The 26343-nt window shown below is 45.1% G+C and overlaps 5 protein-coding genes across 5 annotated transcripts; 3 read left to right on the forward strand and 2 right to left on the reverse strand.

Moving 5' to 3' along the window:
• Positions 1-489: 489 nt before the first annotated feature.
• LOC127331962 (uncharacterized) lies at positions 490-8359 on the forward strand. The gene is made up of 3 exons (XM_051358194.1): positions 490-832; positions 2340-4206; positions 7896-8359. Exons 1-2 carry the CDS (start codon positions 601-603, stop codon positions 4088-4090), a joined length of 1983 nt encoding a protein of 660 aa, XP_051214154.1. The 5' UTR covers positions 490-600; the 3' UTR covers positions 4091-4206; positions 7896-8359.
• Positions 8360-10995: 2636 nt separating this feature from the next.
• On the forward strand, positions 10996-15179 carry LOC127331964 (uncharacterized). The gene is made up of 3 exons (XM_051358195.2): positions 10996-11404; positions 12575-14108; positions 14198-15179. The coding sequence occupies exons 1-3, from the start codon at positions 11173-11175 to the stop codon at positions 14382-14384; spliced, it is 1953 nt and encodes a 650-aa protein (XP_051214155.1). The 5' UTR covers positions 10996-11172; the 3' UTR covers positions 14385-15179.
• A 141-nt stretch (positions 15180-15320) lies between these two features.
• Positions 15321-16737, reverse strand: LOC127331968 (uncharacterized). The gene is made up of 6 exons (XM_051358200.2): positions 16580-16737; positions 16339-16431; positions 15977-16007; positions 15837-15863; positions 15631-15751; positions 15321-15545 (listed from the first exon to the last, which is right to left on the reverse strand). Exons 1-6 carry the CDS (start codon positions 16643-16645, stop codon positions 15491-15493), a joined length of 393 nt encoding a protein of 130 aa, XP_051214160.1. The 5' UTR covers positions 16646-16737; the 3' UTR covers positions 15321-15490.
• Positions 16738-16953: 216 nt separating this feature from the next.
• LOC127331965 (pentatricopeptide repeat-containing protein At3g62890-like) lies at positions 16954-19051 on the forward strand. Its single transcript, XM_051358196.2, has one exon. The coding sequence runs from the start codon at positions 17009-17011 to the stop codon at positions 18845-18847; it is 1839 nt and encodes a 612-aa protein (XP_051214156.1). The 5' UTR covers positions 16954-17008; the 3' UTR covers positions 18848-19051.
• Positions 19052-19601: 550 nt separating this feature from the next.
• LOC127331966 (CBL-interacting protein kinase 21) lies at positions 19602-24430 on the reverse strand. The gene is made up of 13 exons (XM_051358197.2): positions 24125-24430; positions 23943-24005; positions 22448-22519; positions 22219-22326; positions 22034-22114; positions 21889-21942; positions 21672-21797; positions 21379-21588; positions 21171-21272; positions 20530-20646; positions 20357-20428; positions 20140-20214; positions 19602-20014 (listed from the first exon to the last, which is right to left on the reverse strand). Exons 1-13 carry the CDS (start codon positions 24305-24307, stop codon positions 19910-19912), a joined length of 1368 nt encoding a protein of 455 aa, XP_051214157.1. The 5' UTR covers positions 24308-24430; the 3' UTR covers positions 19602-19909.
• Between the last annotated feature and the right edge of the window lie 1913 nt (positions 24431-26343).

Consider the following 26343-nt stretch of genomic DNA (forward strand, 5'->3'; position numbering starts at 1 on the left):
AATGTTTCTGTTGTACCACTCTGAGGGATATGGCAATTGTGAAGAAGTCCCTTCACAAAGATCATATCAACGACTTGTATACTACAACATGCAGTGGTATGCTGGGTCACCGCAGATGATCCCTTAAAAAATAAGAGAAGACAATTTGCTCCATTGTACCACATGTCTTCCCTTGACAGCCTATTTTCCTACCAAAATTAATTGATTCTCATTAATTGCAAGAGATAACACAAATAGACGATGCATTGTACACGTTGTCGTTAGTGTTCTCTCTAGATGATGTAGATAGCTAAAAGAAGACGTGTCTTCTCTACCACTGTACATGCCCTACTACCGCAGCGCTGGAGATGCTTTCTTTTTTCGAAACCGCGCTGGAGATGCTCTTACTTTGGAGGTGGAGGAAGGATCCACCCGTCGGCCATGCAAAGTCAGTGTGACGTGAGTATCTGAATCGCCGAAACTTATCTGACGTGTTGTCTTGTCACCAGCCGTATCCTTTTTGCGAGGCCGCCCCGCAGTTCAATTCGCAGTTCACAATTCACAAACGCCCCCAAGACTCACCCACCTCTCCGCCGACGAAGGTGCCAGCGGCGGCCGGCGATGGGGGAGTACGCGGTGGCCAAGACGTCGGTGTGGTGGGACATCGAGAACTGCTGCGTCCCCCGCAGCTGCGACCCCCAGCTCATCGTCCAGAACATGAGCTCCGCCCTCGCCGCCGCCGGCTTCAGGGGCCCCATCTCCGTCTCCGCGTACGGAGACACGCACCAGATCCCCCACAACGTGCAGCACGCCCTCTCCAGCACCGGCGTCTCCCTCAACCACGTCCCCGCCGGTACGGAACCCCACGCCCGACCCCTAATCTTATCACTTGGTCAGCGGTCTACCTCGCCAGTGCAAAGTGATTTGCGCCGTTTTGGTTGTCCGCCTCTGGGATTGCCGCGCTATTTGGTCCATGCTTCCTTGTGGGTATGATTTGACTGATGGATCTGGCGTAATTTTCGGGGGACGGTAATAGTCAAAGTTCCCTGCTTTACGGGTGTGCTTCGTCTCTAGGATTTCAGGCTTGGGTTTGTGGTCAGGTTAATTGATTACGAAATAGTGTTCTTGCATTCACGCATGGGCAGTTCCAGCATGCCGATTGGACCTGACGCATGTAGCACATCACAACTCGGCTCATATTAACCTCTAGAAGAAGAAACATCAACGCCCTCACCTCCTTTTTAAGACACCAAGCTTCCTAAATGATCATACAGGATGTAACCCCATGCACCGCACGGGCATAGTCCTACTCAAGCACCACCAGCCAGTTGATCGCCAAGGCTAGAAAGCTGGGGAGCTTAGAGGCAAGCCAAGATTTCTGCACCTTCAGTAGGTATGAATGTCCAAGAAGCAAGGAGTACCTTCTCCTGATGATCACGGATGATGTCCCTGAGTCCTGCCTGTCCAGAGCTAGCCTCTCAGCTGGCATCAACATTAACTTTTGCCCAAACCTTCATCCAGAGGACGCTGTCTTGAGCTTTCTTTGGTGTCTCCTTCACCTTCTTCTTATTTACCTTAGCTTGGGAAACATAGGCACCTTTCCCTTGCCATCTAGGTAGCGGAAGCTTGCCAGGGAGTTGATAAATGTAGAAGAAGGAACCAAGGTTGACACAGAATCATAACTCTGACCCCCAAGTATAATAATGTAAGCACGAACCAGAGAGATGATGGGTCGGTAAACTATTCTCGTATTTCTTGATTGAGGATGGACACATACGTGGTCACTTATATAGTACTTACCTGACCACCAAGTAATAATCCAAAACATAAGGATACAGATTCAACCTCTATCTCTAATCTCATCTCTTCCTATCTAAATAACTCCCTTTATTTAAATATTATTCTATATTGATTTGAATGTTAGCTAATCTTATAAAACAGTCAGGCATTGTTTTGTCTGGATAGAAAATTATGTTGGTTCTCATTGATTCTTAATATTGGTTTTCTTTGTATTTTCCTAAGGTTTATCCAGACATCTAAATAAGTGAGGTTTAATTGCAAGCACGTGTCCTGCATGTGAATGACATATATTCTTATGAGTAACTAATTTCTTCATTTCATTATAACAAGTACCTAGGAAGATTTTGTGATTCTTTGTCATTTCAATTAGTCACATAAATAGTTGTATTGGACCTCTTCCAGTTTGAAGATTAACCCAGCTTACCACTATAGGTCTGTATCTCAAATATTACTCTTGGCAAAAGCTCTGGCTCTGATTGCATTGCATTTGGAGTTACATGTGTAGCATGCTAGATATTTAAACACATCTTCTCATTTTTATTATTTCCTAGCGAATGCAGGCATTAAAGATGCAAGTGATAAGAAGATCTTGGTTGACATGTTGTTCTGGGCTATTGACAATCCTCCGCCAGCAAATTATCTGCTTATCTCTGGTGATCGGGACTTCTCTAACGCCATTCATAAGCTTAAAATGAGGCGATACAATATTTTATTGGCACAACCTCAAAGTGTATCTCAAACCCTTACTGCTGCAGCAAATAATGTTTGGCTCTGGAGAAGCCTTGTGGCTGGAGAACCACCATTAGCAGAGTCACCATACATAAGCAGCACATCAAGTGGCAATAAGGATGATTTGGATACGTCAAAGAACATAATTTCAAGTTCTTCAGACATGACTCAAGATACCAATTCTGCAGTGCAGAATATTTTGTGTGATCATCAAAGTGGTGCTAACAGCAATGCGGATAAGAAATATGAAGTTAAGCATCCTCGAGAAGTGCAGACAGGCAAGTCCAAACCAACAAGGAGATTACCGAAGAAGAGGAGTAACCCTTGGGGAAGCGGGTTTACTAAGCAAACTGTTTCCAAGAAGTCCAAGGGAGGTAATGATAGCACAGAACAGTCCAAGTTCAAGCAACCAAGGATAGGACAAGTAAAAGCAGTCCCTGGGCAGCCCTTGATCTGCTATAGGTGTGGTGAGGGACACCGTGCTGCAGAGTGCACTTTTGATGGTGACTGCTGCCGCTGTGGCAAACCTGGCCACAAGGACCGAGTGTGCAAAGAGAATCCTGACAGCATTGTCAAGTGGATGCCTGCGCATGCACAAGACTTGGCCACATCCTCTCCGGGGTCTGTCCATGTAATGAACTCTGCTTCTCAATTGCACCCAACTTGCTCATCACCCTTGGAATGCTCCCAGCAGGTGTCCCCTGGTGTTCCATCTCCATCTCCAGTTCCTCCCATGGCTCCTGCACCGCCACAGATGGGTGGGGTACCTTCTTCTGTCCCAGCTCATTCTGGAGTCTGCGCCAAGCCAACAGCTGTGCAAGTGGGTAGGGGAGGCATGGCGCAACAAACCACATCCGTGCCTCATCCTCGTATGGCGGTTCCAGCTTACCGGCCAAGCCAAGGGCAGGGCATGCTCTGCTTCAAGTGCGGTGTCGTTGGACACTGTGCTGCTCAGTGCACGTATATCGGTTCCTGCCGCCGTTGTCACCAAGCAGGCCACATGGAGAGAGTGTGCAAAGAGAACCCTGATAGCATCATCAAGTGGGAGCAATTGCATGCATACGCCTTAGCTATGTCCTCGCAGGGGTCCGTCCACATGACCGCTCCCGCTTCTCAGTTGCACCAAACTTGGACACCACCCCTGGGGTGCTTCTTGCAGGCGACTCCTGCTGTGCCAGCTCCATCTCCAACTCCTGCGGCTCCTGCACCGCCACACAGGGGTGTCACAGATTCTTCTACCCCAGCTCAGCCTGGAGTCTCTGCCACGCCGACTGCTGTGTCGTTGGGTAAACCAGACGTAGTGCCACAACCGACATCTTCAGCCCTTCGTCCTCCTACGGCTGGTCTAGCTTACCGACCAGTCCTGGGACAACATCATCAAGTAGGTAGCTCTCAGCTGCTTCCAGCTTGGACACAGCACCCAGGGTACTTCTGGCAAGCGGCCCCTGTTGTGCCGTCTCCACTGCCGGCTCCCCCCGTGACTCCCATGCTGCCACAACCAGGCGTTGCAGCTTCTCCTAGGCCAGCTCACTATGGAGCCTACCCCATGCCCTTCCCCTTCCCCTTCGGCAGGCCATGGTGAGAAGTATACTCCCAGTTGATCCTTTGTATGCTCTTTGCTTCAGCCAGGCAAGAGGGGAAAGAGAGGAGGAGGGATATGAGGAAGAAGGGGTGGAGGAGGTTTTCACTAGCTGTCCAGTAAGTGTTTTTTTCTCTAATTTGAAGTTAAATTAAAAAATAGCGGCCTCTGCAGGATTTCTGTCATATTTTGATTGTTCAATTGTCACTGCGAGCACTAAAATAACCCATTATATAATCAGATTAAAAATATGGAAAAACATGAAGTTGAAGCTTATATTCTGTATATGCTTAAAGCGCCATATACTACGAAGCACCGTTACGGCGAGACAGATACACCAATACGGCGAGACAGATACAACGAAACGGATACAGGGACACGGGATACGGCAATTTCTAGAAATAGCAATACGGCGATACGGCGAGTATACATATATAAATTAATATAAATCCATATGATTTAGACAAAGAATAATTGAATTCTATGAAAATCTGTCCCATTTGTTGCCGACATGTCTGTTTTAAGTCCTTGATGGCCGAAATGATCATCTCATCAATTTCCTCAATCATTATATTGCCCCATTCGTGCTTGCAAAATACATCAATGGCATCAGCGCCCAACACCAGCAGCAAGCAACACCACACAGGACAGCCTGGCAGCAAGCAAGCACACACACCTAGGAGCAAGCAAGACTTGCAACAACGGCCACGGTGCTCGGTCGCTCCTGATCTGCTGTGATGGTCAATCGACCGAATAGATAGAGAGTGCACTGGTTATTAGGGTTAGTAGTGAGCTTTGGCTGGGCTTCACGTGTCTCAGCCCTGTCGACAATGTCCCCAGCGACATATCGACATATTTTTCTTTCTTTTTAAATAGGAAAAGATGATACTCCTGGTATACGCGTATCGACCGAGTATCGGCATTTATTTTCTTTCTTTTTAAATCGGAAAATACGATACTCCTGGGATACGCGTATCGCCCGAGTATCGGGAGTATCGGAGTATGAGCGAAGGATTGTACGCGGACACAGCGGAGTTTGAAGTATCGGTGCTTCGTATGCCATATATGCTTAAAGCGCCATCAACATGTGAAATTTATATCGGTTTCCAAAGTTGGCTAAGAAGTGTGATCAACCAAACAGTAGCTTGAGGCGAAACTCAGGCTTTCAAAGCACACTCTTCATGATAAATCCCAAATATAGTTGCATGGTAAGTTGGTCACCCACCTCATAACATGTTTTCTTGGATTCTAATGCTTTTAGTTGGGCTTCACCTTGGAGGACTGAGGTGGATTGTCGACAAGAAGGGGTTGGACGATAGCGTTAGAGATTTTTTTTAATTGATTGTAATGCTTTGGAATGACACCTTGCACTTTGTGACTGAGGCAAGCACATGTGTATTGGCAGTCAATGGGTGCACACCACCATTGGCACCTTTGAATATTTGCTTATGTTTTGCTTTTTGTTATTCGTCATATAAGGATTCTTGAGAAGTTCCTTTTTGCTGTCTATGTTCACAGAATATGGCTAACGGTTCATGCTTATTATGTTGAAAATAATTACCCGTATTTATGGAATATAGATTATGATTCACACTTATGGCCATAATGAGAAAATTTTAATTTTCTGCATATGCATTCCACGGTTCGAGACCTTGGTTACGAACGTCTACAGGCTGGAGGGTAGTCCACCAGTTTCGAAAATCCGGATGCCATTGGTGTGGATGAGGGTGGGACATAGAAGGGTGTCATTATAGTTATGCTCGGCATAAGCTATGGATGCTATTTATGGATTTTTTATTTATTTGAGATAGCTAAGATCTATGTTTTGACATGCATACATTTGAGCATTGAATGGTTGTCAAAAATTGGAAAACAATTGAATTGTGGTAGTCTAGTTGCAAATGGACTATTGCTGTGAGAACATCTTCTGCTTCCATATGATGTCTTTTCATTTGGTGTATTTACGAAGTCTTGTGAACACATATTCTTGCCATGTTTCCGTCGATGGCTAGGTGATTATTCAAGCAACTTACTGGAGGAGAATAGCACATGATCTGGATATGCCCATGCAAACACTCACAAGACCACTCGCGTGACCATTTGCTAGAGTACTTTTTGTGATGTGATTAGTTTAAAGCCTTGTTACCACGCTATATTTAGTAGCTAGGCCATTGAAGGTTATTTTTCGAATCTTGCATGCTTAGGTGAAGGCCCAAGGCAGTAGTCACTGGTAGCCCCACTCGGCCTAGGTTCTTATACTAGTAATACCACGGTGGTACGCTTGGGAGCATAGTTTGCTCAGGTTATATACTTATACGTCAACTTAAAAAAAAGGGCAGCCCGGCGCATGAAGGTCCCGCTTTGCGTGGGGTCCGGGGAGGGGTCAACGTAACCTAAAATTAATTCGTTTTGGTGCTTTCTTTTATCAGTAGCGCCAGATGTAATGATGTTTGATGCCATGTTTGTAGATTTGCATTATCCCAGTATATCTGTACTGAGACAAGAAAGGCAAGAAAGAGTGATGGATGATCACCAACTCAAATCTTTAGATATGTTTACCTGGAACCCCACGTGTCACTCGTATTACTGTTGGGGTAGCAGTGATCACATGCTCGAGTATCCTATGCGTCTTAAACTTAATATTGAATTCTTTATGTGGAATGTCTCTCACATTGTTTTTAGGATCTGCATATTATCAGTTGTTGCTTTTGTTTGCCAATATAAGCATGTTTACGGAAGGCTTTGCCGAAATTTCTCGGTGAAATATTGTTGTTCTGATCTGGAATGTGTGGTAGCATTTCAGCTTGTCCATAGCCGGGGTATTATAGCATTGGCGAGTATCTTCACTCGCGTCGATGTCCTCGGCTGTGACATATGGATTCCTACTCCAGTATTCATGAGTTCTCCATTTGTTTATTTCTTGCTGCATCCTGTTTCTCAGCATCTACTTACTGTTACTAAAACTAGATGTGGTGCCAAAGTTCTCGATGTCATTCCTTTTATGTGAAAATGCTTTCTTATGTTAGTAGTGTGTTAGGTTGTGTTGACTGAGACATGTTCCCGTCAAGATATATTTAATCAACATGAAGGGCCATGATGGCTGTGTGCATTCACTTGAGATGCAGAGGCCGGGGGACTTGTCGTTTTTTTTTTGTAAATTTATGATGTCACATATTCAGTAAAAACCCCGATCATAGGCGGTGTTTAAGTATTCCAGCTTCAGTGCTTTTCTAATACAGGTCAGGGCTGAAGGTAGTGGATTACCAACTGCCTCCCTAGAATTTTGCAGTTACCTTTGCAAAGAATCCACCTGATATTGATGGCCCTAGTGAAGGCTGAATTGGGTGGATATGGTTATGTGCTTTTTACCGTTTGCCTTTTTTACTGGACATTTTGGTGTCTACTCGCAAATCATATCCATTGAAGGATATGTTGTGCCGATGTTTAACTTCATTTGCATAGCAAGATAGCTGGACAGTTTTTGTATTCTTCGAGTCTTTGGCCTGGCTTTGTGTTATGGTTTCAGTTTCTTTCTTTGTAGCTCAGCTTTTCAGTTTTCTTTTCCGGCCTTACAACATTCGTTGTTTTCATGCCTTCTTCTAGTGCAAGATGATGTGGGTGTCAGAAAAAATATCCACTTCATTTGTTGATATTTCAGTTGATGTGAAACCTGAACAATTTATGCATGTTGACCGGAAGTTTCATTGCTGTTTCAACTATCATAGCGTAGAAATGGTCAGAGTTTGTAGAACTGTAGAAGTGCACCATCTTCGACTGATTGTTCTTGCTTTTTTCTTTTGTCATGTAGGCACCCACCGCCTACATCTTCACTGGGTCTGACGAGAAGCAAGGTGATGACACGGAGCCGTCAATTTGCTTGAAGGGGCGTGCAAGTGTGCCCGAGTTGGGTGGTGGCGGAGACGGAGTTTTAGCCCCGGGGATAATTTATGAGCAGGGAATGGCAACATAGGAGAGGAGGGGAGAGATAAGGTACAGGTGCATGAATCTCCAAGCAAATCATACATGGTCACAAGACAAAGATATACATTAGATGATATACCAAAAAAAACAATATACTCAAATAGTGTTTGTTTACTTACTCCCTAGATCTTCATTACATGCATCACTGTTGTTGGTGATGTAAATTTGACCATCAATTTGGCTAGTAATACATGAGATGAGTGTCATAAAAGTTATACTATTAGGACTTTTTCTATCATGAATTAAATGATATAGTTCTTTTAATATATGACACATATTTTGTTGGTCAAATTTATGTTCAAAGTGGATTTATTAACATGCATATGCGCCATATGTAAAATAGGACAAGAGGTGGTTGGTAATGAAAACCGCAAGTCTACGATATCTGCGTATGTCACTTGATGTGTTAAAAGTATTACTCGATGTGCTAAAAGTATTTAGGGTCTGAGGGAGCAGCAGTGTTCCTACAAGAGGGAAGTATGGTTCCAGTAGGCTATGTTGAGGACAAATTTATCACCGACAAGAGGTAGTTATATACTTATGTTTCATTAAGGACAAAAGGTAGACACCTGCTCTCTAGTTTTGTAGAAGCTTGTAAAAAACTGTAAGTATTGGAGAAAGTGTAGGAGTTTAGTCGTCGAGTCTATATGAGTCAGTAGTCACCACATTATACCTCTATGGCTTTTTCTTCTTCTTTTGATATGGAACACTGTTCCATTAAGATACGGTGAGATCACCAGTCACCGCACGGGTTACAACCAACGGATAGTTCACTGTCAACTAGCGTGGTTGTTCTGAACATCTCCAACACCCAAAGTAGCCATCACATGCGCCGGCTTGTTCATTCCCTCCTATCATGCATGATACGAGCATCTATAAAACACATATACAGAGGTTTGCCGTTTAATTTCTTTGTCATTGCAAGCATGATTACCAAACTAGCGATGTTTATGGAGGTGGATCGTTGTAAAGATCAGTGTCTTCTCTAGAGGCAAGCATGAACATGTTGAGCATCACCAAGGCTGTTTTTTTTTTCCACACTCACCCTCGAGTACCGTCTTGGCATTTCACGAGGATACTACGGTCAATATGGTGAGCATCGTGGTGGTGGAAAAGCTGGAAGTGGTTCATGCGTGAACTGAAGATTAAGCACCGGGCTTGAATGAAGTTTAATCTGAGAATGTTAATGTGCTGTTTTTTTAATCACATTTGTGATGTGCCCATGGTATTCTACCATTTGTTGATGGGAAATCCATGTGGTCGTCCCATATGTCACAACAATTTTCATTTGCCATGAAAGTTATAACTATAAAACAACACTTCACTAATGTGCACATATACTTTGTTCACTATAAACTGGAGATCATGTTGCTGAAAAGGAGAGAAACGGATAACCAAAGGAATACACTACACACAGTTAACATACTTTGGAGGAACTTTACAAAATCTTTGTGCTGTGTAATGCTTTTCAGTTCCATTGCATAAATGAAACCAGACTCATACAGAAAAGCTGTGTATTGCTTTCTACGATGTTAAGAAAATAACTTGTCAAATTTATAGACCTGTGTTATGATCCACATGATAGAATGGTTGCCATGTTCTTTATCCATGGCATATATTAATTAGAAAAGTAGCTAACAGAAAGCAACTCAGCAATGGCTGGCATAGCTTAAGGAACATTTTCATGGGGTTGATTGTCCTCGTTCGTTAGTCATGGAGGACCATTTAGCTCATTCTTGTCTCCCTTTTTCTCTTTCTCTTCATCACCAAGTAAATGAGGTTGCTTTAGATTTTTGTTATTCATAAAAAATGTATCTCCATCGCGTTTATATCATCCTACCAATAAGATTGAGTTTCTGCAACTCCAGTCTGAACTTCATCTATCTTTGTTCAACGGCTCAGATTTAATATGAACCATTAAATTTTTAAATTGAGTAAGTCAAGTAATTGCATTTACTCCGATTTTGATATGCTCGAATGCACAATCAAATAGATTCAAGAACCCCTCACGATAGGATTTATCACCGTGTTTTTTAGTTGTGTTGGACGCCAATACGCAATTGTAGAATTGTAACTTTGTGTGATATACCTAAGAAACAGTGTAATTAGTTAGGACATGGGTTTGGGACTTTGGGTTATGGGTCCTTAACTTTATGTAGTATGATTATTTTTGGGTGGATGTCCATAATCATTGGATGACGGCTTCTCACTTTGTAGCTCACAAATCTCTAGTATGTAAGAATTATATGCAACAATTACTTTTCAAACTAATACTACTCCCTCCATCTCGGTTCATAGGGCTCAAATTGTTTTGCATTAGAACCAAGATATTTTTTTTGGACGCTAAAATCTCTCTCAAACGGTGCATGCATTTAATCCGGAGAAGTAACCCCTCTAATTACTCCTCAATTAGCTTCCACTCCCGAACTATTAGAGTCACATGCATAGGTCAGCATGCAAACTTATTTCGATTCCCACCCCAAACTGCATGAATCAAGTTGTTTCTAGTGAGCTAAAAAAAAGGAGAAAAGGGAATTGGACTGTAATTAGAGGGGGTTAATGCTCTTAATTTAATTGCATGTAGGCCTTAGAAGAAAGCTAATGTGAGATAATTTTTTTTTAAAAACTGAGCTATGTGAACTGGGACAGAGTATATAAGTTAGACTTCGTATTAAATCTTCGACATTTATTATGGACTAGAGGAAATAGTACAATAATATAGATGAATTTAACAAAATGACGCACTATTGTCTTACTGACGTGTGGGGCCTATGGCCGCTTGTCAATAACCCAAATCGTGAAATCGTGTCATGTATGTCAAAGTGTAACCAAATGTGGGCCATTTTGTCAAAATTTTCGGTGGAGTACTAGATCAAAACGGAATAGCGATCCTTTTATTCACCTGGAGAAAATAAAATAAAAACTCGGTGCCCTTGCTAGCGGGACGGGCAGTTTCCCGAGTCCACCTCGACGCCGCCGCCGCCGTCGCAAACCATAAAAAAGCGAACCCTCCTTTCCCCGCCCCGAAGACCCCAGCACCACCCCGGTCTCCGCCGGCGAAACTTCCACTACGACTGTCGGCGGCGGCGGCGGCGGCGGCGGCCATGGGGGAGTACGCGGCGGCCAAGACGTCGGTGTGGTGGGACATCGAGAACTGCGCCGTCCCCCGCAACTGCGACCCCCACCTCATCGTGCAGAACATCAGCTCCGCCCTAGCCACCGCCGGCCACGTCGGCCCCATCTCCGTCTCCGCCTACGGGGACACCAACGGCATCGCCCAGCCCGTCCTGCACGCCCTCTCCAGCACCGGCGTCTCCCTCCACCACGTCCCCGCCGGTACCCACCCCTCCCCCACCCCGCTCCGCTCTCTTCTTATCTAATCAACCCCGGCGCGGTGGTCCGTTCACCTCTCGCCAATGCATGTGTGTTGCGCCGGTGCGGTGGTCGGTATGGTCCATGGATCTGTCGCACTATGTCAGGATAATAGTCGAATCATGGGATTTGGCCTAGAATTTTCTGGTTTAGGGCGGTCTTCGTCGGATGGGTTAGGGCTGTTGATATAATCGTGGTGTTGGTGTCTGGGTCAGAGACTGATCGATTAAGGCTTTGCATGTTTGTTTGTTTGTTTGTTTGTTTGACGCATTGGTGGTTTTTCTTTTGTCATCTGTTGATGGGGCTTGTGATGTTCGCGTGCATTGGCTACACCAGTTGTAATGATTGTGTTTATGTTTTTGTTACTCCATCCGTCTAAAAATAGGTGTCTCAACTTTGTCTAAATACGGATGTATCTCCAACTAAAATGCATCTAGATACATCCATATCTAGACAAAAATGAGGCACCTATTTTTAGACGGTATTTGAAGTCTTAATAGCTGCTTTTTTTCTTTTGATTTGAGGTACCTTTGAGTGCCCCCAAGGTTTGTTCTGAAATGGTTAGGAATACTTGGCATGTTTCCTTTCATAAATTTGAAGGCAGTTTTTTCTGGTTTATTCTGTTAATTAATCATTGATCTGGTCCTACATTGGAAACATTATGGAGTCATGTTAGTTCCTGCACACCTCGAAATACATATCCATGTCAAGGTGTAGAATTGGCTAGAACTCCATCACAGTAACTCTTTGGTGATATTGGCCAGTTGGGAGAAATCATTTTTGGGATTTTATTATTCCAAATTAATTGGAGAATACCAACAATATAAACCTCTTCGTCTATGTATACGAGCCAAGCTTTGTAACCTGACCCTTAGTATGCCTCTAAATACGGGCATCAACTGGAGAATACCAACAATATAAACCTCTTCGTTTTCTTAGAACAAATAGGCAAGGGTTGATTACGAGCATGTGCGATACATGTGAGAATAGCATAATGTGTATTCTTATGAGAGATAGTGAAAGAAAGCTGTGTTCTTCATTTATTGGGCCGGTTTTTTTATGATTAGTTACCATTTGCATCTGTTGGATCTGCATGTTTTCTTATTTCTTTTTATTGTTTCCCAACCATTGCAGGCATTAAAGATGCAAGTGATAAGAAAATCTTGGTTGATATGCTGTTCTGGGCTATTGACAACCCTCCGCCAGCGAATTTTCTGCTTATCTCTGGTGACCGGGACTTCTCTAATGCTCTTCATAAGCTTAAGATGAAGCGGTACACTATTCTATTGGCACAACCTCCAAATGTGTCTCAGTCACTTACTGCCGCAGCAAAGAGTGTTTGGCGCTGGAAAAGCCTTGTGGCTGGAGAACCACCGTTGGCACAGTCACCATACATAAGCAGCATACCAAGTGGAAATAAGGATGATGTGGATGCGTCAAATTCTCCAGACGCGACTCAAAACACTAACCCTCAAGTGCAGAATACTTCTCAGCGTGATCATCAAAATGGTGGTAATGGAAAGGCAGATAAGCAGTTTAAAGTGAAGCAACCTCGAAAAAACCAGACTGACAGTGTATCTAAACCAGCAAGCAAAAAGGAAGATTCAGTTGATGGAGTTGCTGATAGTTCTAAAGGTAGCACTACTAACCAGCCAAGTCAGCCTTCTACACCATCATCATCAACTTCATCAAGTTCTGAACCGCAGGGTGGGGCAAAGGTGAACCCGATGAGTAAACCAAAAAACCCACCCCTTTTCCAGCCTAAAAAGCCTGTAAAACCCTCCCATTCCCATCAAAATAGTGCTCCCCATGACTATTTTGGTAGTAAGAAGTCTGGTGTGTCAACTGAATCTGCACCGAAAACTGGTGCTCCTGATTATGGCATTGGTAGTGGTGGCCTTCATCCAAAACACCAGAACCAATCCTCTCAGCTACCAAACCCACAAAATCCAGTGACTTCTCATCCTCACAGTGGACCTGGTAAATTTAACGCATCAAATTTACATAGAACCAGTTCATGCCCACCACAAGCGGGGCAAAATGGTGTTCCGACTGCACCATTGCAGTCCTGGCCAAGTGCTCCTCCCTATCATGCCCCACCAGTTAATTATCCTGATATGAGTCAGTTGAATATTGCTGGATACCCCATAGGAGGTCACAACAACCAAGGTTTGAACATGAACTACCACCCAAACCAGTCTGGTGTTGCTCAACCTCCTTACAATAGTTATGGTTACATACCTCCAACTCCACCTAATGTATCCAGCAACATGCAAAATGCTGGACAATGGGGAGTTAACACCGGATGTCCACAGCCATCTTCTGACTCTCAAATTCTGATAAAAAATATCATAACTGCTTTGGAAGTACTGAAGACCGAGAAGCTTCCACCAACAGAACAGTATATATCAGATTGCATACGTTATGGAGGCGCCAATCTACCAAGTTTTGATGTTAAGAAGGCTCTTGAAGTTGCCATTCAGCATCAAGCAATCGTCACTAAGAAGTTAGGGCATATGTCATTTTTTCTAGGAAAAAATGAAAATCTCTGGAAGTGCGTGAATGTACTGGATACCAACGCACATTACCCAAAAGAGACGCTAGATGCTGTTCATAAGTACATATCTTCTGCTGGTGGCTGTTCCGCGCTAAAGAACTCCCAGTCCAGGTGAGGTCCAACAGCCAGTAATATGTGTTAACTATTTCTGTATTTTTCTTGAATATGGTTTATATGTTTCAATTATTCTTTATTTGTAGGTATCAAGCTGCAACTCTCTTAAAGAACGCATGCTTGAAACGTCTTTCCCTTGGTGAAGTTATCCAGCTTTCGTATACGATAACTGATAAAATGAAGTGGTTTGTTCCCCACCCTTCGGGCTGGCAGCCATTGTCAATGAACATAATAGTGGTTGATGCTACTCGAGGCGCCAAAGGAAAACCTTAGCCTTGGCACATTCCTCAGATCGAATCGGATGGACACTTTGAGTTCTGGTTATCTAGTGCCATGGCTCATCTTCGTTCTGCCAACATTTTCTTTTAAAAGCAATATTGTGTCCGTATGTCTTAGTGGGAGTCAAACTATCATTAGGCTACTGGTTTTGTTCCCATTACTCCGAAGGGAGCAGCTCAAGTTATGGCTACTGTTACGAGAATGGTACTTCTGTCAGTTAATTGGTTCTGCAACCAAAGACTCAAAGGGGATACAAAAGGGTTATTTCCTTTGTTCAGGCAGGAAAAACGTGCCTGATATTAAAAGTTATGATCTCTTCCCCTGTGGGCCTAAAAGGCATGCTCGAAATCTCACGAGTTGATTTCAATCAAGCCTGCAGTAGTGACTAAAGAAGCTGCTGCTGTTCAAGGTGCTCAATGAAGCCTCCTTTATATGTAAATTACTAAACTCTCACTCGTAAGACACATGGATGGATATATCATGTGATGTTCAATGGCTCTGGGTGTTTTGAATCTTCTTGTGTTGAGTACTGAACTAAAACTTCCTTTGTTACCTTTGTTATTTCTCCAAGCACAAAATGCATTCGAAATACCTTCAGCTTAGTAATAACCTTGCCAGACTTGTCAAGCTGTGTAGATACTGCTTTGGTACTCTTGGCTGCAAGGCTTTACTTTTTGTTGCCTTCTTAAGTTGTGAAAAGGTTTATCAGATCATTGTAAGCTGAGGTGCATCTTGTAACCAATAACAGTTGCCTTCTATGCAATTTCTCTTTAGTTTTGCTTTCTGTTAGTTGACGGTGGGTATCTTAATCATGTTGATGTTGTAAAGTTGCATCGTCTGGTATGGTTGGCACCTTGTTCAAAACGACCTATTGGTGATCTAAGCTCACATGTCCAGCCAAAAGTTTATTCCAAATAGCCTCAATCTGACCAAAAAAAAAATCGGTTATTTGAACCGTGAGTTGCTAGCTGTACAGTGGACTGCGCATCTTTTTCTTTGAAATCACAAGTAGTGATTGGTGCTTTTATTCAGTGCAGATATTGTTAAACATACACACAATTCTTCTATTCTAGACACATCACAACGGTATCCCATTACCGCTACGGTAGAAAAGGGTTCTGAGAGGAACAAACTTCCTTCTGCCGCTGGTACGCCCTTCACAACACCAAAATGAATTTCCTAGTCAGCTATAAGAATGTCAATCTTACAAACATCATGGAGAAAGTGAAGTATGGTTTACCTCGAAGCGCTATAGGAACCAAAGGAAACCGCCGCACAAATTATGAGCAGGAAGGGGGCTTTAACCAAAGTCCTATTTGATCTTCCGTATCCCCTTGGAACACCATATCTCGTTACATGTACTGCATTCATTCCATTTATGCATGATCTATCTCAGCAGCTACAAAAGACGGAGAAAGCAATATGCATATGTGAAATCAAAGTTACCTTCCATCCTATTCCCATATCTTCGGCCTGCAAACCGCAAGGAGCACATATAATAATCCCATTGACAAACCAGATATTAAAGTATGTGCCGAGTGCTAACGGAAATTGAAGGCTGATTATCAAAGTGAAGAGTAGCATACCATCCTTCAAACAAGAATATGCTTCTGATATCTGCAAACAAAATCATATGGTTAAGTATTTGTTGGTTATAGAAGTGGGAAATAAAAAAGTTCAGAAGATGCATTGCGATCTTCGTGCGGCAAACCACATTCATAATTAACACTTGCTCCGTTCCATAATTCTTGTCGTGGTTTTGTTCAAATTTGAAATACAATCACGACAAGAATTGTGAAACGGAGGGATCATTTGACATTGAGCATTTGATTGTGGTAAAGCTAGCTGAATTTTCTGGTCTAATCAACTTTCTGTGCCCCAATCACACCACACAAAAACATGAGAAGGATGCCTAGAAGTTCTCCCCCGTGATTAATCTGAACCTGACCTGCTTGAATTTGGACTCAGCTTGGGGCTTCTGATGCGTGGGGACGCGATCAGGGTGGGACTCCATCACCATTCTCCTATACGCAGCCTTAACCTGCATCAGCAAATCAGGAGCACGATGAACTCGGCTCGGAGATGGCTCCCCGTTCTGCTAAAATTGGCGCAAAAACTATCCAGTAACATCCTGAGATGACTCGGGGTTGGAGATTCACGGGATGGGGCTGAATTGGGGGCAGAGATACCTCGGAAGGGGACGGCCGGGAGTACGGAGCGAAGCCCAGCAGCTCCATGGCCTCCCTGCTTCTCATCCGCTTCCTTCTTGCACGGCTGTGCCGGACTAGCTGCGGCGACGGCGGCGACGATGGGCGGCGGCGAGGTCGGGCGGCGGCGGCGGCGGGCAGCTTGGTCGCGGACTCGCGGTAGGCGCACGCAGCGACGAAACGAAGCAGCAGCCAAGGCCGCTCAACGTATTTGCTGCGGGCAGCCGCGTACGTGGCAGTCTCTCAGCCGTTGGATCTTGATTCGGCCAATCGCACGGCTGACACGCGTTCTCCGAGCCGGGACAGCTTAAAAAAACATCTTGCCCAAACCGTGCGCGCTTTGCCGCGACAACCAAACTCGAACGCTTGGCCGCCGCGAGCGAGCGCGAGACAATCAAGCTCTCGCCGCCGATGCGCGCGCGCGGGGGCGCGCCGGCGGTGCGGCCGGAGCACCTGGCGGCGCACGCGCGGCTCGTCAAGTCAGCCAAGATCGACGCGTTCGTCGTCACCGCCGTCATGCGCGCCTACCTCCGCGCCTCCCTCCCCTTGCAGGCCCTGCTCGCCCTCCGCGGCCTCCTCCCGCGCGCGCCCCGCCTCCTCGCCAACTCCTTCTCCCTCTCCCTCGCCCTCCAGTCCTGCGCCGCCGCCGCCGCCACACTCCCCCCAAACCCCGCCGCAGCCCCGCCCCGGCTCGGCCCCGCGCTCCACGCGCGCGCGCTCAAGTCGGGCTTCGCCGCCGCCGACATCTTCGTCCGCACCGCGCTCGTCGAGATGTACGCCAAGACGGGCCTCCCGGCGCTCGCGCGCGCCGCCTTCGACGAGGCGCCCCGCCGGGACGTGTTCCTCTGCAACGTGATGCTGGCCGCCTATGTCTCCCGCTGCGACGTCGCGGAGGCGCGGGAGGTGTTCGACGGAATGCCGGACAGGGACCTGGTCTCCTGGAACACGATGATCCACGGCTACACGGTGAGCGGGGACGTCGGCGCGGCGCGGGAGATATTCGACGGGACGGCGGACCGGGACGCCTTCTCCTGGAGCTCCATGATCTCCGCGTACGCCAAGGGCCGGCGCTCCAAGGACGCGCTGGAGCTGTGGAGGGAGATGCGGCTGGCGCGTGTCGCGCCGGACTGCATCACCATGGTGAGCGTTCTCTCCGCGTGCGGCGACGTGGGGGCGCTGGCCATCGGCGCGGAGGTGCACCAGTTTGTCGATAACAACAATGTTGAGGTGGACGTGAAGCTCGGGACTGCTCTGGTCGACATGTATGCCAAGTGCGGTGACATCGAGAGCTCGCTGAGGGTGTTCCGTGCCATGCCGGTGAAGGACGTGCTCGCTTGGAGCTCAATGGTTATCGGGCTCGCCAATCACGGGCTTGGCCATGATGCTCTCGGTTTGTTCTCGGAGATGACATCAGAAGGGCTGCAGCCAAATGAGATCACCTTCATTGGAGTTCTTATCGCGTGTACTCATGTTGGGCTAGTGAGTGAGGGCAAGAATTATTTCAGCTCAATGAGCGACGTTCATGGTGTGGCGCCAAGGATCGAGCACTACGGATGCATGGTGGATCTTTTGGGGCGTGCGGGCCATGTTGAGGAGGCAATGGAGCTTATCAGGAGCATGCCGTTTGAGCCAGATGCAGTTATTTGGAGGGCTCTTCTTGGAGCCTGTCGCATCCATAAGAATGTGGAGATTGCAGAGGAAGCTATGGCCAGGTTGAGGGTGTTGGATCCTCTTGCTGATGGACACTATGTGTTACTGTCGAACATATATGCACAAGCGAATTCGTGGGAAGGTGTTGCAGAAATAAGAAAGACGATTAGGAGGGAGAACATTCAGAGGGTGCCTGGCAGAAGCTCGATCGAATGGGAGAACACGGTTCACGAGTTTGTTTCTGGTGATAGATCTCATCCGAGGTTTGGGGAGATCTACAAAATGTTGGAAGAGATGATGGACCGGTTGAGACAAGCAGGATATAGGCCAATGACAAGCTTGGTGTTGCAAGATATCGATGAGCAATCTAAGACACAAGCATTGGCTGAACATAGTGAGAAGTTAGCAATTGCTTTCGGGCTGCTGACCACCCCTGCAAGGTCAACTCTTCGAATAACAAAGAATCTCAGAGCTTGTGAAGACTGCCACTCAGCCATTAAGCTTATATCCCTGGTATATGACCGGAAGTTGGTTGTTAGAGACCGAAACCGTTTCCACCATTTCAGCGAAGGGAAGTGTTCGTGTAAGGATTACTGGTGAAGTTGCATGCTTTTACCAGATCAACTTCTGGTGTAGCAAATTTTCTTTCCTGTCTTGCAAGTGATCTGAAGTTTAAGATTACTAGATATTCTTTTAGTTGAGCATGCATCTGAAGGATGTAAAACTGGAAGTACAATCACCTATCACGTTTTCTTCTAAGTCATGGAAGCCATTTCAAGCTGAAAAAGCATGGCCGAAGCTTCATTCCAGTGAGTACATAATTTCGAAAGGAGAAACAGAGACCAGGTAGCTCTTATATGTACACCTCAATTGCTTACATCGTATTTAATACTCCCCCCGTTCCAGAATGTAAGACGTTGGTGGATTATTCCAACCAGGTGAAAAGGGTTTAAAATTACATTGCTACCCCTATCTAAATCTGAATCGCCATCGCGCGAGCATCTTCCAGCTCCGTCCCGAGCGTCGTCCAGCTTCATCCTCGACCCAGCTATCTTCCAGATCCTCCAAGACCAGCTGCTCCTCCACCTCCGCCTGAGGCAAAATGGGTAAGTCGCTATTTTTCGTAGTCAAATTTTTTTGACCGTGACATTCCTCAACGTCTTACATTCTGAAACGGAGGGAGTACATAGCTAGCAAAAAAATTCCACAGAGATATAGTTGTCCAACTTCAAATATTGCTCATGAAGTGCCCAAGAGGCAAGAAAAAACCCTTTTGTCAATAGACATACATTGCTTTGCAGTATTGGGTAGCTTTTTTTTCTCTGTCGAAAAGGGGATTGAAATCCCCGGCCGCTGCATGAAAGTGATGCACACATCCTTTTATTAATTATTAAGCAGAGTACATAACAAATGCAACCACAACCAAAACATTACAAGATATGAAAAAACACCTACGACTAAGCCGACTTCTTCTGCAACAGTGTCTTCATTAAGATAAACGCCCTCAAGCCATCGCCGTCACAATCCGACCGTATATTTACAACTTAGGCTTACAAAAATGTTCGTACATGGTGCCTACTGGGTCCTCTTGTTAAAAATGGGAGGGCCCTTTTACCTAGTGGGTACTCTTGCTAAAGAAGAAACAAATATCAGGGTAGGGTATCAAAAGCTACTGTTAAATCGATAAAGATCTTGTCTCATACTATCCTTTTTCAAAAGTTGCTGGCTTTTGCATATTCCCAAGTCATCTGAGAGTGTGGCACACACCTGCAGCAATAATGCCATACGTGATGAATGACAAATGAAATTTGGATTTTTGCGCTGAATGTGAAATGGTAAAAAAACAAATGAATAAATGATTAGAGACAGACTTAGCAAGGATGAAGCAATACCTGTCTATATAGGGAACAATCTCCAGATGACCTTTTTAGCTCAACAACATAAAGAGATTCATTGATCTCAAACACCTGGAATCACAATACAACAATGTTAAGAAGCAGCAGCGTCTAATAGGAACACATTGCACACCATGAAATGGTAGCTGTGTTAGATTACTACTTTTTTGAACCAATCTGTATTGTACGTGCATCTTTAATATGATATAAGTACCTCAGCAGAAATTAATAACGATCCATGCCCTCTTGGATTTGTTGGTCCCTTGCGTTCTTGGACCACTCTTAGCTGTAGGACATGATAATATAATTTTAAACATCATCAATTCGAACAATAAGTTTCAGCAGAGTAGGTCTAGTTTGAAGTCAGACGAATCTGAGATCACTAACCTTGCCATTGTTCCTCTGCACTTGGAAGCCCATGTTTGTGACATTGCTTTCTATCTTCTCAAATAGATAAGTAGGAGAATGATTTGATGCAAATCTGATTTTCCTTTCCGAGACATCCTGCAACAAAGTTGTGCATCTGATATTAGTAGAAGGTCACTACAGAAATGAAGGAAGTTTATAAGTCCATGACACCATAGTCTTGACATAGAAATGGTCCAGAGGACATGTACACAAGGGTGTTAAAAATGGGTTCACTTAAACCGTTCAAACGGACTTGTTCAGTTGTTTGAACTGGAACGTGATGCTTGGTCATGGGTAACAAAAGAAACTATACTAGCGTCGTCGCAATACCGGTTTTGACTGGGTTCGAATCAACATTCCCTATGAACTCCCCTACATGCACATAAATAGGATGATGATTCATGATTTTGTCAATCACTGGTTCCTAGATGCTATTTTTTTCTTTTATTCTCATAACATTTTTGTTCTTCACTATCCTTATGATCTCAAGTCTGGTCCTTCCAAATTAGGTCATGTTGGATGTGGGGGGTCGGGCTTAGACCCTTTTGTACTAATTTTGAGGAGTGGAATGTGCAAACAGACACTAACATATGGGATGAAGAAATAAAGATTGGACTCACCTCTTTCTCGAAAAATCCAGATAAATCGAGGCAAGAGGACATCCCAATGAGTTGAAAAGCATTGATCTGGTTGATCGCAGGGTTGTCCAGAATGCCATTGTGCTTCAGAAAAATCAGATGCAGTTCAGTCTTTGCCATTCAGTACAAAGTTAAAAGCATGAGATTGTAGAGAAAACAACAGTACAGAAGTACAAATCACATATGCTACCTTAGGCATCTGTGGGTTGTCATCACCAATGTAATTATCGTCATCATCATCAAAGGGCACAGCCGGAGTATAACTTTGATTGAACCAATCATGTCCCCTTATTCCATCTATACCAAAGCGGGTAATGGGGTCAGGATCCAGGATTTTCCGCAGTATATCTTGGGCGCCTGGCGAAAGCCATTTAGGAATATGGACAGTCCCCTTCAGAATCTGAGAATAATATCACACCGTGAGATATGGCTGCAGCAAAAAAGACATATTTTGCTAACGTGAGCCTTGATTCTGCTTCATACCTTCTGATAAAGTACAACGATATTGTCGTCGTCAAATGGAAGATTCCCTGTAAGCATTACGTACAGGATAACACCACAGGACCAAATGTCTGACATGGAGCCATCATAGCCTCTGTTGAGAAGGACCTACATATACCATTATCAGAAATTCTATCCTCCATGGAACCATGAATCAATAGTAGGTTCGAACCCATCGGAAATAGTGTTTAGTCCTTACCTCAGGTGCTATGTAGTTCGGGCTGCCACATGTGGTATGGAGTAATCCATCTTTCTGAAAATGGGGATTTATCTTAGACACCAGAGAAACGATTAAGCTTGCTTTTTACCCAAAAGAAGAAGAAGAAGAAGAAAAAATACCATACCCGTTGATGCTGTGAAAAGGCACTTAGTCCAAAATCAGAAACCTTTATGTTCCCTTTTGCATCAACCAGGACATTCTCTGGCTACAGGAGGTGGAGAAGAATGGATCATTCCTTGTTGTTTGAGTATCAAAAGATGAAACCTCTTGGAAATTAAGAGTAGCGGTTGGCACTGTGCAGTTAGTTACCTTAAGATCCCTATGGTAAACTTCCTTCTCGTGGCAATAGCTTATAGCATCCATCAGCTGCTGGAACAGTTTCCTCGCTTCTTTCTCTGGCAGCTTGCCCTTTAACGCCTGGCATGCATTGTAGAGTGTAAGAAATGCATGTAAAAGCCTATTAAAACTCTGGAGTCTGCTTCATTAGTTCCTGAAGCATGCTTAGTTCAGTGAGAGCGTAAGGAGAAAGAGTCCTTACGATTTTGTCGAATAGCTCTCCTCCATTTACATACTCAAGGACCATGTATATCTTGGTCTTGCTCGCCGAAACCTGCAGAAGATGGGGAAAACTGTAACGCACCCATGCTGGCCAGAGACAATGTGGACGCGTGCAGCAGTCGAATGCGTAAATTCCTGGCTGCTAAACTTTGTTTTTTCATGAAATTTGATACGGTTTGCTCTTTCCTCACGCGATTTTACGTTTCAGGGAAGCATAATTTCGGCGGAGGATGATGGCGTCAGCTACCTTGGCTGGTACTGCATCTTCTATAGATAGCAGTTTTTACATCATTAATGAATTTGAGGATGCTTCCTTCAGCGTGCAGGCATCACTTTCCATCCTTTGCTGGTTGCAAGAGGTAAGCCTAACGTGGAGCTTATCCATTAACGCAACTACTTGTTGAACCCAAGTTACTTACTCCTTATAAAGTCAAGAATTACTTTCATCTAGTATATCTTGTTTGGCACTTTTCCTCCCCTATGAATTGCATCCTATGATACGTGCGGTGGGCTATGCCCCCAGCCTTTCGTGTTTTCTTTGGCGTGCAGGGCCAAGAGTTGCCTGAAACGTGTAAACGATAAGTACACGGCTGCCCCTAATGATTGCGTTTCATCTTGGGAGCATCCATTTGGTGGCTTCCGGATCGGCTCGGTTATTATTGTTAACTATGGCCAGGCGTCCGTGAGAACATGCATGTCCCTGTCGACGGAGGTCGGCCGACATCGGGGGTCGTCGGATCTTCAGAGTCTACGGCTGAGATGCACGCATGCGTCATGGCTAGGTCAAATTGGCATGATCTCCTCAACTATATCATAATGGCCACTGGGACTAGAAGGATTCGGTGTGACAGCCGAGAGTTTTGTTTGTGGTGCACGCGACAATGCTGGATCTTAGCCAATTCGAACCCATCGTCCTGATAGTAAAATACACTTAGCTTTCCCAGGCGAGTAGCAGTATAATACACCAAGAAACACAGGGGTAGAATATGGAAGGATAATGTTGGAGTGCAGGGCGAGGAGACTGGGGGTCCTTTTGCCCTCTCCTGCTTGGGTTGGGTAGAAAGCTCATATACTACTTGGGTGGTCGCCTGGGGCGTTGGATTTGTCTAGAAGGATGTCGCAGTCAAGAAAGGGAGATAAACCACAGTTTAACTAGGCATGTGGGCTGTTATTCAAAGAGGACTCGGCTGGAGGATGATCCTCTCTTATGTTGAATTCCTTGTATGCCCCTGGAGTGGAAAAATAAAATAAAATGGAGCAATTGAAGTTAGCCGGCTTGTTTGGCAACTTCAATGGCACTGTGTAGCTGAGCCCGATCGCGCAATTGGTGCTCCTGCTACGGACCTACTACCCAATCATTCCCCACCCATGGCCCAATAGCATTTAAGCACCAAGAACAGGAAGAAAACAGAGAAACGAAAAGGGAATCTGCGGAGGTACGTGGAGGTGGATGATGGAAGATGTGTGGGACTCACCTCGTAGAGGCGGACGACGTTGGGATGCTTGAGCAGCTTCAGCGTCGCGATCTCCGTCTTTATCTGTGCGCAACCAGGACGACGACCAATCAGCCCCCATTTTCAGCTCGCGCGCGAAGCAGAGCAAGAGCACGGAAACATGGAAGGGAATCGATCGATTGGACGGGAAGAGGGGGGATGACCTGCTCGTTGATCTTCATGGCGAGGATGCGCTGGCGGTCGAGGATCTTGATGGCGAAGGCGCGGCCGCTCTCGGCGTGCCGCGCCAGCCGCACCTTGCCGAAGTGCCCCTCCCCCAGCGTCCGCCCCATCTCGTACTTCCCCATCCGCATTGCTCCCTCCGCCGCCTCCATGCCGGAGCTCATCGTTGGCCGGAAGTAGCGGCGGCGCACGGCGGACGGAAAGGTCAGGGGCGAGGTGGAACGCGTGCGTGCGTGGTGGTGGACTTGCGAGCTAGACGAGTAGACGACTGGAGGCTGAGAACGTTAGGTGCGAGAGCGCGGGCTTTTATCACAAAGCTGCGCCTCCCAGGAACGGACTTCCGGTCACCGGCTGAACCTTGATTTGACTTCATCAAGTTCTTATTTCCCTCCATTTTTTCTCTCCGTATAATAATAATTCCACGAATCACGAGGAATCAAGATTTGGTCGTACGCCTTCGAGTATCTGCTGCCTATCCTGTCCGTCTTTATGATGATACGGAGAGGCAGTATTTTTCTACTCTACCTGAATCGTATTTGCCTATACACGAGAAAAGTCGGACGGAGCTTTTCCCGTGGCGCATTATCTATGGAAGAATACTTCGTCAAGGCGCATTCCAAGATTGCTTTGCATCCACGAGCTGATTATCTTTTTCGGCTCTCGATTGTTTGCCTTTTCCACACTACACGGGAGAATATACAACGCCAGTTACGCGTCCCTTGAGAAAATGGAATAAAGAAAGAACACCTTCGTATATGTGTTGCTTCAGCCTCGGCAACCTTTTCAGTACCCGAAAGCTCATCCATATATCTAATTATCCATACAAGTGTGTTGTGTTCTCGATCAATGAAACGGCGTAATAGTGCTGTTCCTCTAGGTAGATCCAAAAGGGACACTATTTGGGATTTAATTTGGTTCGACTATAAGATTGTTGGGCGAATACGGTCGAAACAGTTCGTATGACATATGTTTGGCTGCCGACCAGCTCTTTGTAGCACTGTGTTCGGCAACATAAGATGACTGTTTTTTTTTTTTTTTGCTCTTCGCAGGCTCACTTTGCAGGAGGGTCAAAACTCTATGTTCTATCTTTATTGGTTGTATATCTGCTAATGTGGGGTTTTTGTTGGTAACTTGTTGAAGTTATTGTCTAAAGATTGTAACTTTCTTTGAGGTGAAAACACGTGATTTGACTATGGTGGTTTGATCGAGCGATGGCAGTTGCTCTCTATGAGTTTTTTGGGAAACCGCTTTCGCAGTCCGGATGTTGTCATTGGCGGTGGTTGTTTCATGCTAAGAGGAGTCATTGATCACTTCGGCGGGCTTTTCTTGTTTTGTTTATTTCTTTCTTTTCCTTTTGGTTATGTGTATCCTTTGCATCTCGAGTAGTTCTTACCATTATGTTTCTACAGAGGCTTCACGTCTCTGCGCTGTTGAGGGGAGGACTAGCTAAGGGAGGTTCAAGTCTCTGTGCTGTTGAGGGACTTGCTTGGTGTTCCGGGCTTCACGGCAGCGGTATGAAAGTGGGGGCGACAACACAGGTGAAGTGCAGAGTCCTACCTTTCAGGGTGAAAACCAAAGGTCTGACCTTAATTGGTTGTGCCTGGCAATGTTCTTGGTGGAGGCATTGTTTTGAGAGCGGGGACTATCTTCAGGGTGAAAACCTAAGATCTTTGATCGGGCGACGACGGTGTTTGAGCACTGTTCCCTTCTTGGAGGCGTCGTTATTGGAGAGTCTGTAATTCAAGTGTTGTCTTGGCGGTGGATGTATTGCTGTTGTTAGGCCCGATATACTATAGCGGGACTTTTGTTTCTTAGTTTTCTTTTCTTGTTTTTTGGCTGTGTGCATCCGTAGTGCCATTAGGGTGGTGCGTTGTTGCAGAGGCTAGGTGTAATTGGTATCTTCTTGATATTAATATATTTCCTTTATCGAAAAAAAATGTTTCTACAGAGGCGGGGTGTAAATGATATCTCTTTGATACTATTCTTTTCATAAGGAAAATATTAATTTTTTATCTTTTTGGGGCATATTATTTTTGGATACTTTGTCAAAGTCCAATCGAAGATTGCATCCACAAGCTGAATATCTTTTCATTTCTCGATTGATTTTTTCCTATATATTAGAATACACGACTGGTTATACAATGCCAATTACGCGTCTCTTACAAAAACTCACAACCTTTTCGATACGTGAAAGCTCATC

Source organism: Lolium perenne, chromosome 2 (assembly GCF_019359855.2).
Source record: "Lolium perenne isolate Kyuss_39 chromosome 2, Kyuss_2.0, whole genome shotgun sequence".
Classification (NCBI taxonomy): Eukaryota; Viridiplantae; Streptophyta; class Magnoliopsida; order Poales; family Poaceae; genus Lolium; species Lolium perenne.

Excerpts from the sequence above, each read along its gene's own strand:
- LOC127331964 (XM_051358195.2), top strand. The coding sequence starts at position 11,173 with ATGGGGGAGTACGCGGCGGCCAAGACGTCGGTGTGGTGGGACATCGAG. Across the intron at positions 11,405-12,574 it reads CCTCCACCACGTCCCCGCCG|GCATTAAAGATGCAAGTGAT; the intron begins GTACCCACCCCT and ends CAACCATTGCAG. Across the intron at positions 14,109-14,197 it reads CTAAAGAACTCCCAGTCCAG|GTATCAAGCTGCAACTCTCT; the intron begins GTGAGGTCCAAC and ends CTTTATTTGTAG.
- LOC127331965 (XM_051358196.2), top strand. The coding sequence starts at position 17,009 with ATGCGCGCGCGCGGGGGCGCGCCGGCGGTGCGGCCGGAGCACCTGGCG.
- LOC127331968 (XM_051358200.2), bottom strand. The coding sequence starts at position 16,645 with ATGAGAAGCAGGGAGGCCATGGAGCTGCTGGGCTTCGCTCCGTACTCC. Across the intron at positions 16,008-16,338 it reads CTGAGTCCAAATTCAAGCAG|ATATCAGAAGCATATTCTTG; the intron begins GTCAGGTTCAGA and ends TTTTGTTTGCAG. Across the intron at positions 15,752-15,836 it reads ATATGGGAATAGGATGGAAG|TACATGTAACGAGATATGGT; the intron begins GTAACTTTGATT and ends GAATGAATGCAG.
- LOC127331966 (XM_051358197.2), bottom strand. The coding sequence starts at position 24,307 with ATGAGCTCCGGCATGGAGGCGGCGGAGGGAGCAATGCGGATGGGGAAG. Across the intron at positions 22,520-23,942 it reads ACGTCGTCCGCCTCTACGAG|GTTTCGGCGAGCAAGACCAA; the intron begins GTGAGTCCCACA and ends CATCTTCTGCAG. Across the intron at positions 21,798-21,888 it reads CGAACTACATAGCACCTGAG|GTCCTTCTCAACAGAGGCTA; the intron begins GTAAGGACTAAA and ends TGGTATATGTAG.
- LOC127331962 (XM_051358194.1), top strand. The coding sequence starts at position 601 with ATGGGGGAGTACGCGGTGGCCAAGACGTCGGTGTGGTGGGACATCGAG. Across the intron at positions 833-2,339 it reads CCTCAACCACGTCCCCGCCG|GCATTAAAGATGCAAGTGAT; the intron begins GTACGGAACCCC and ends TAGCGAATGCAG.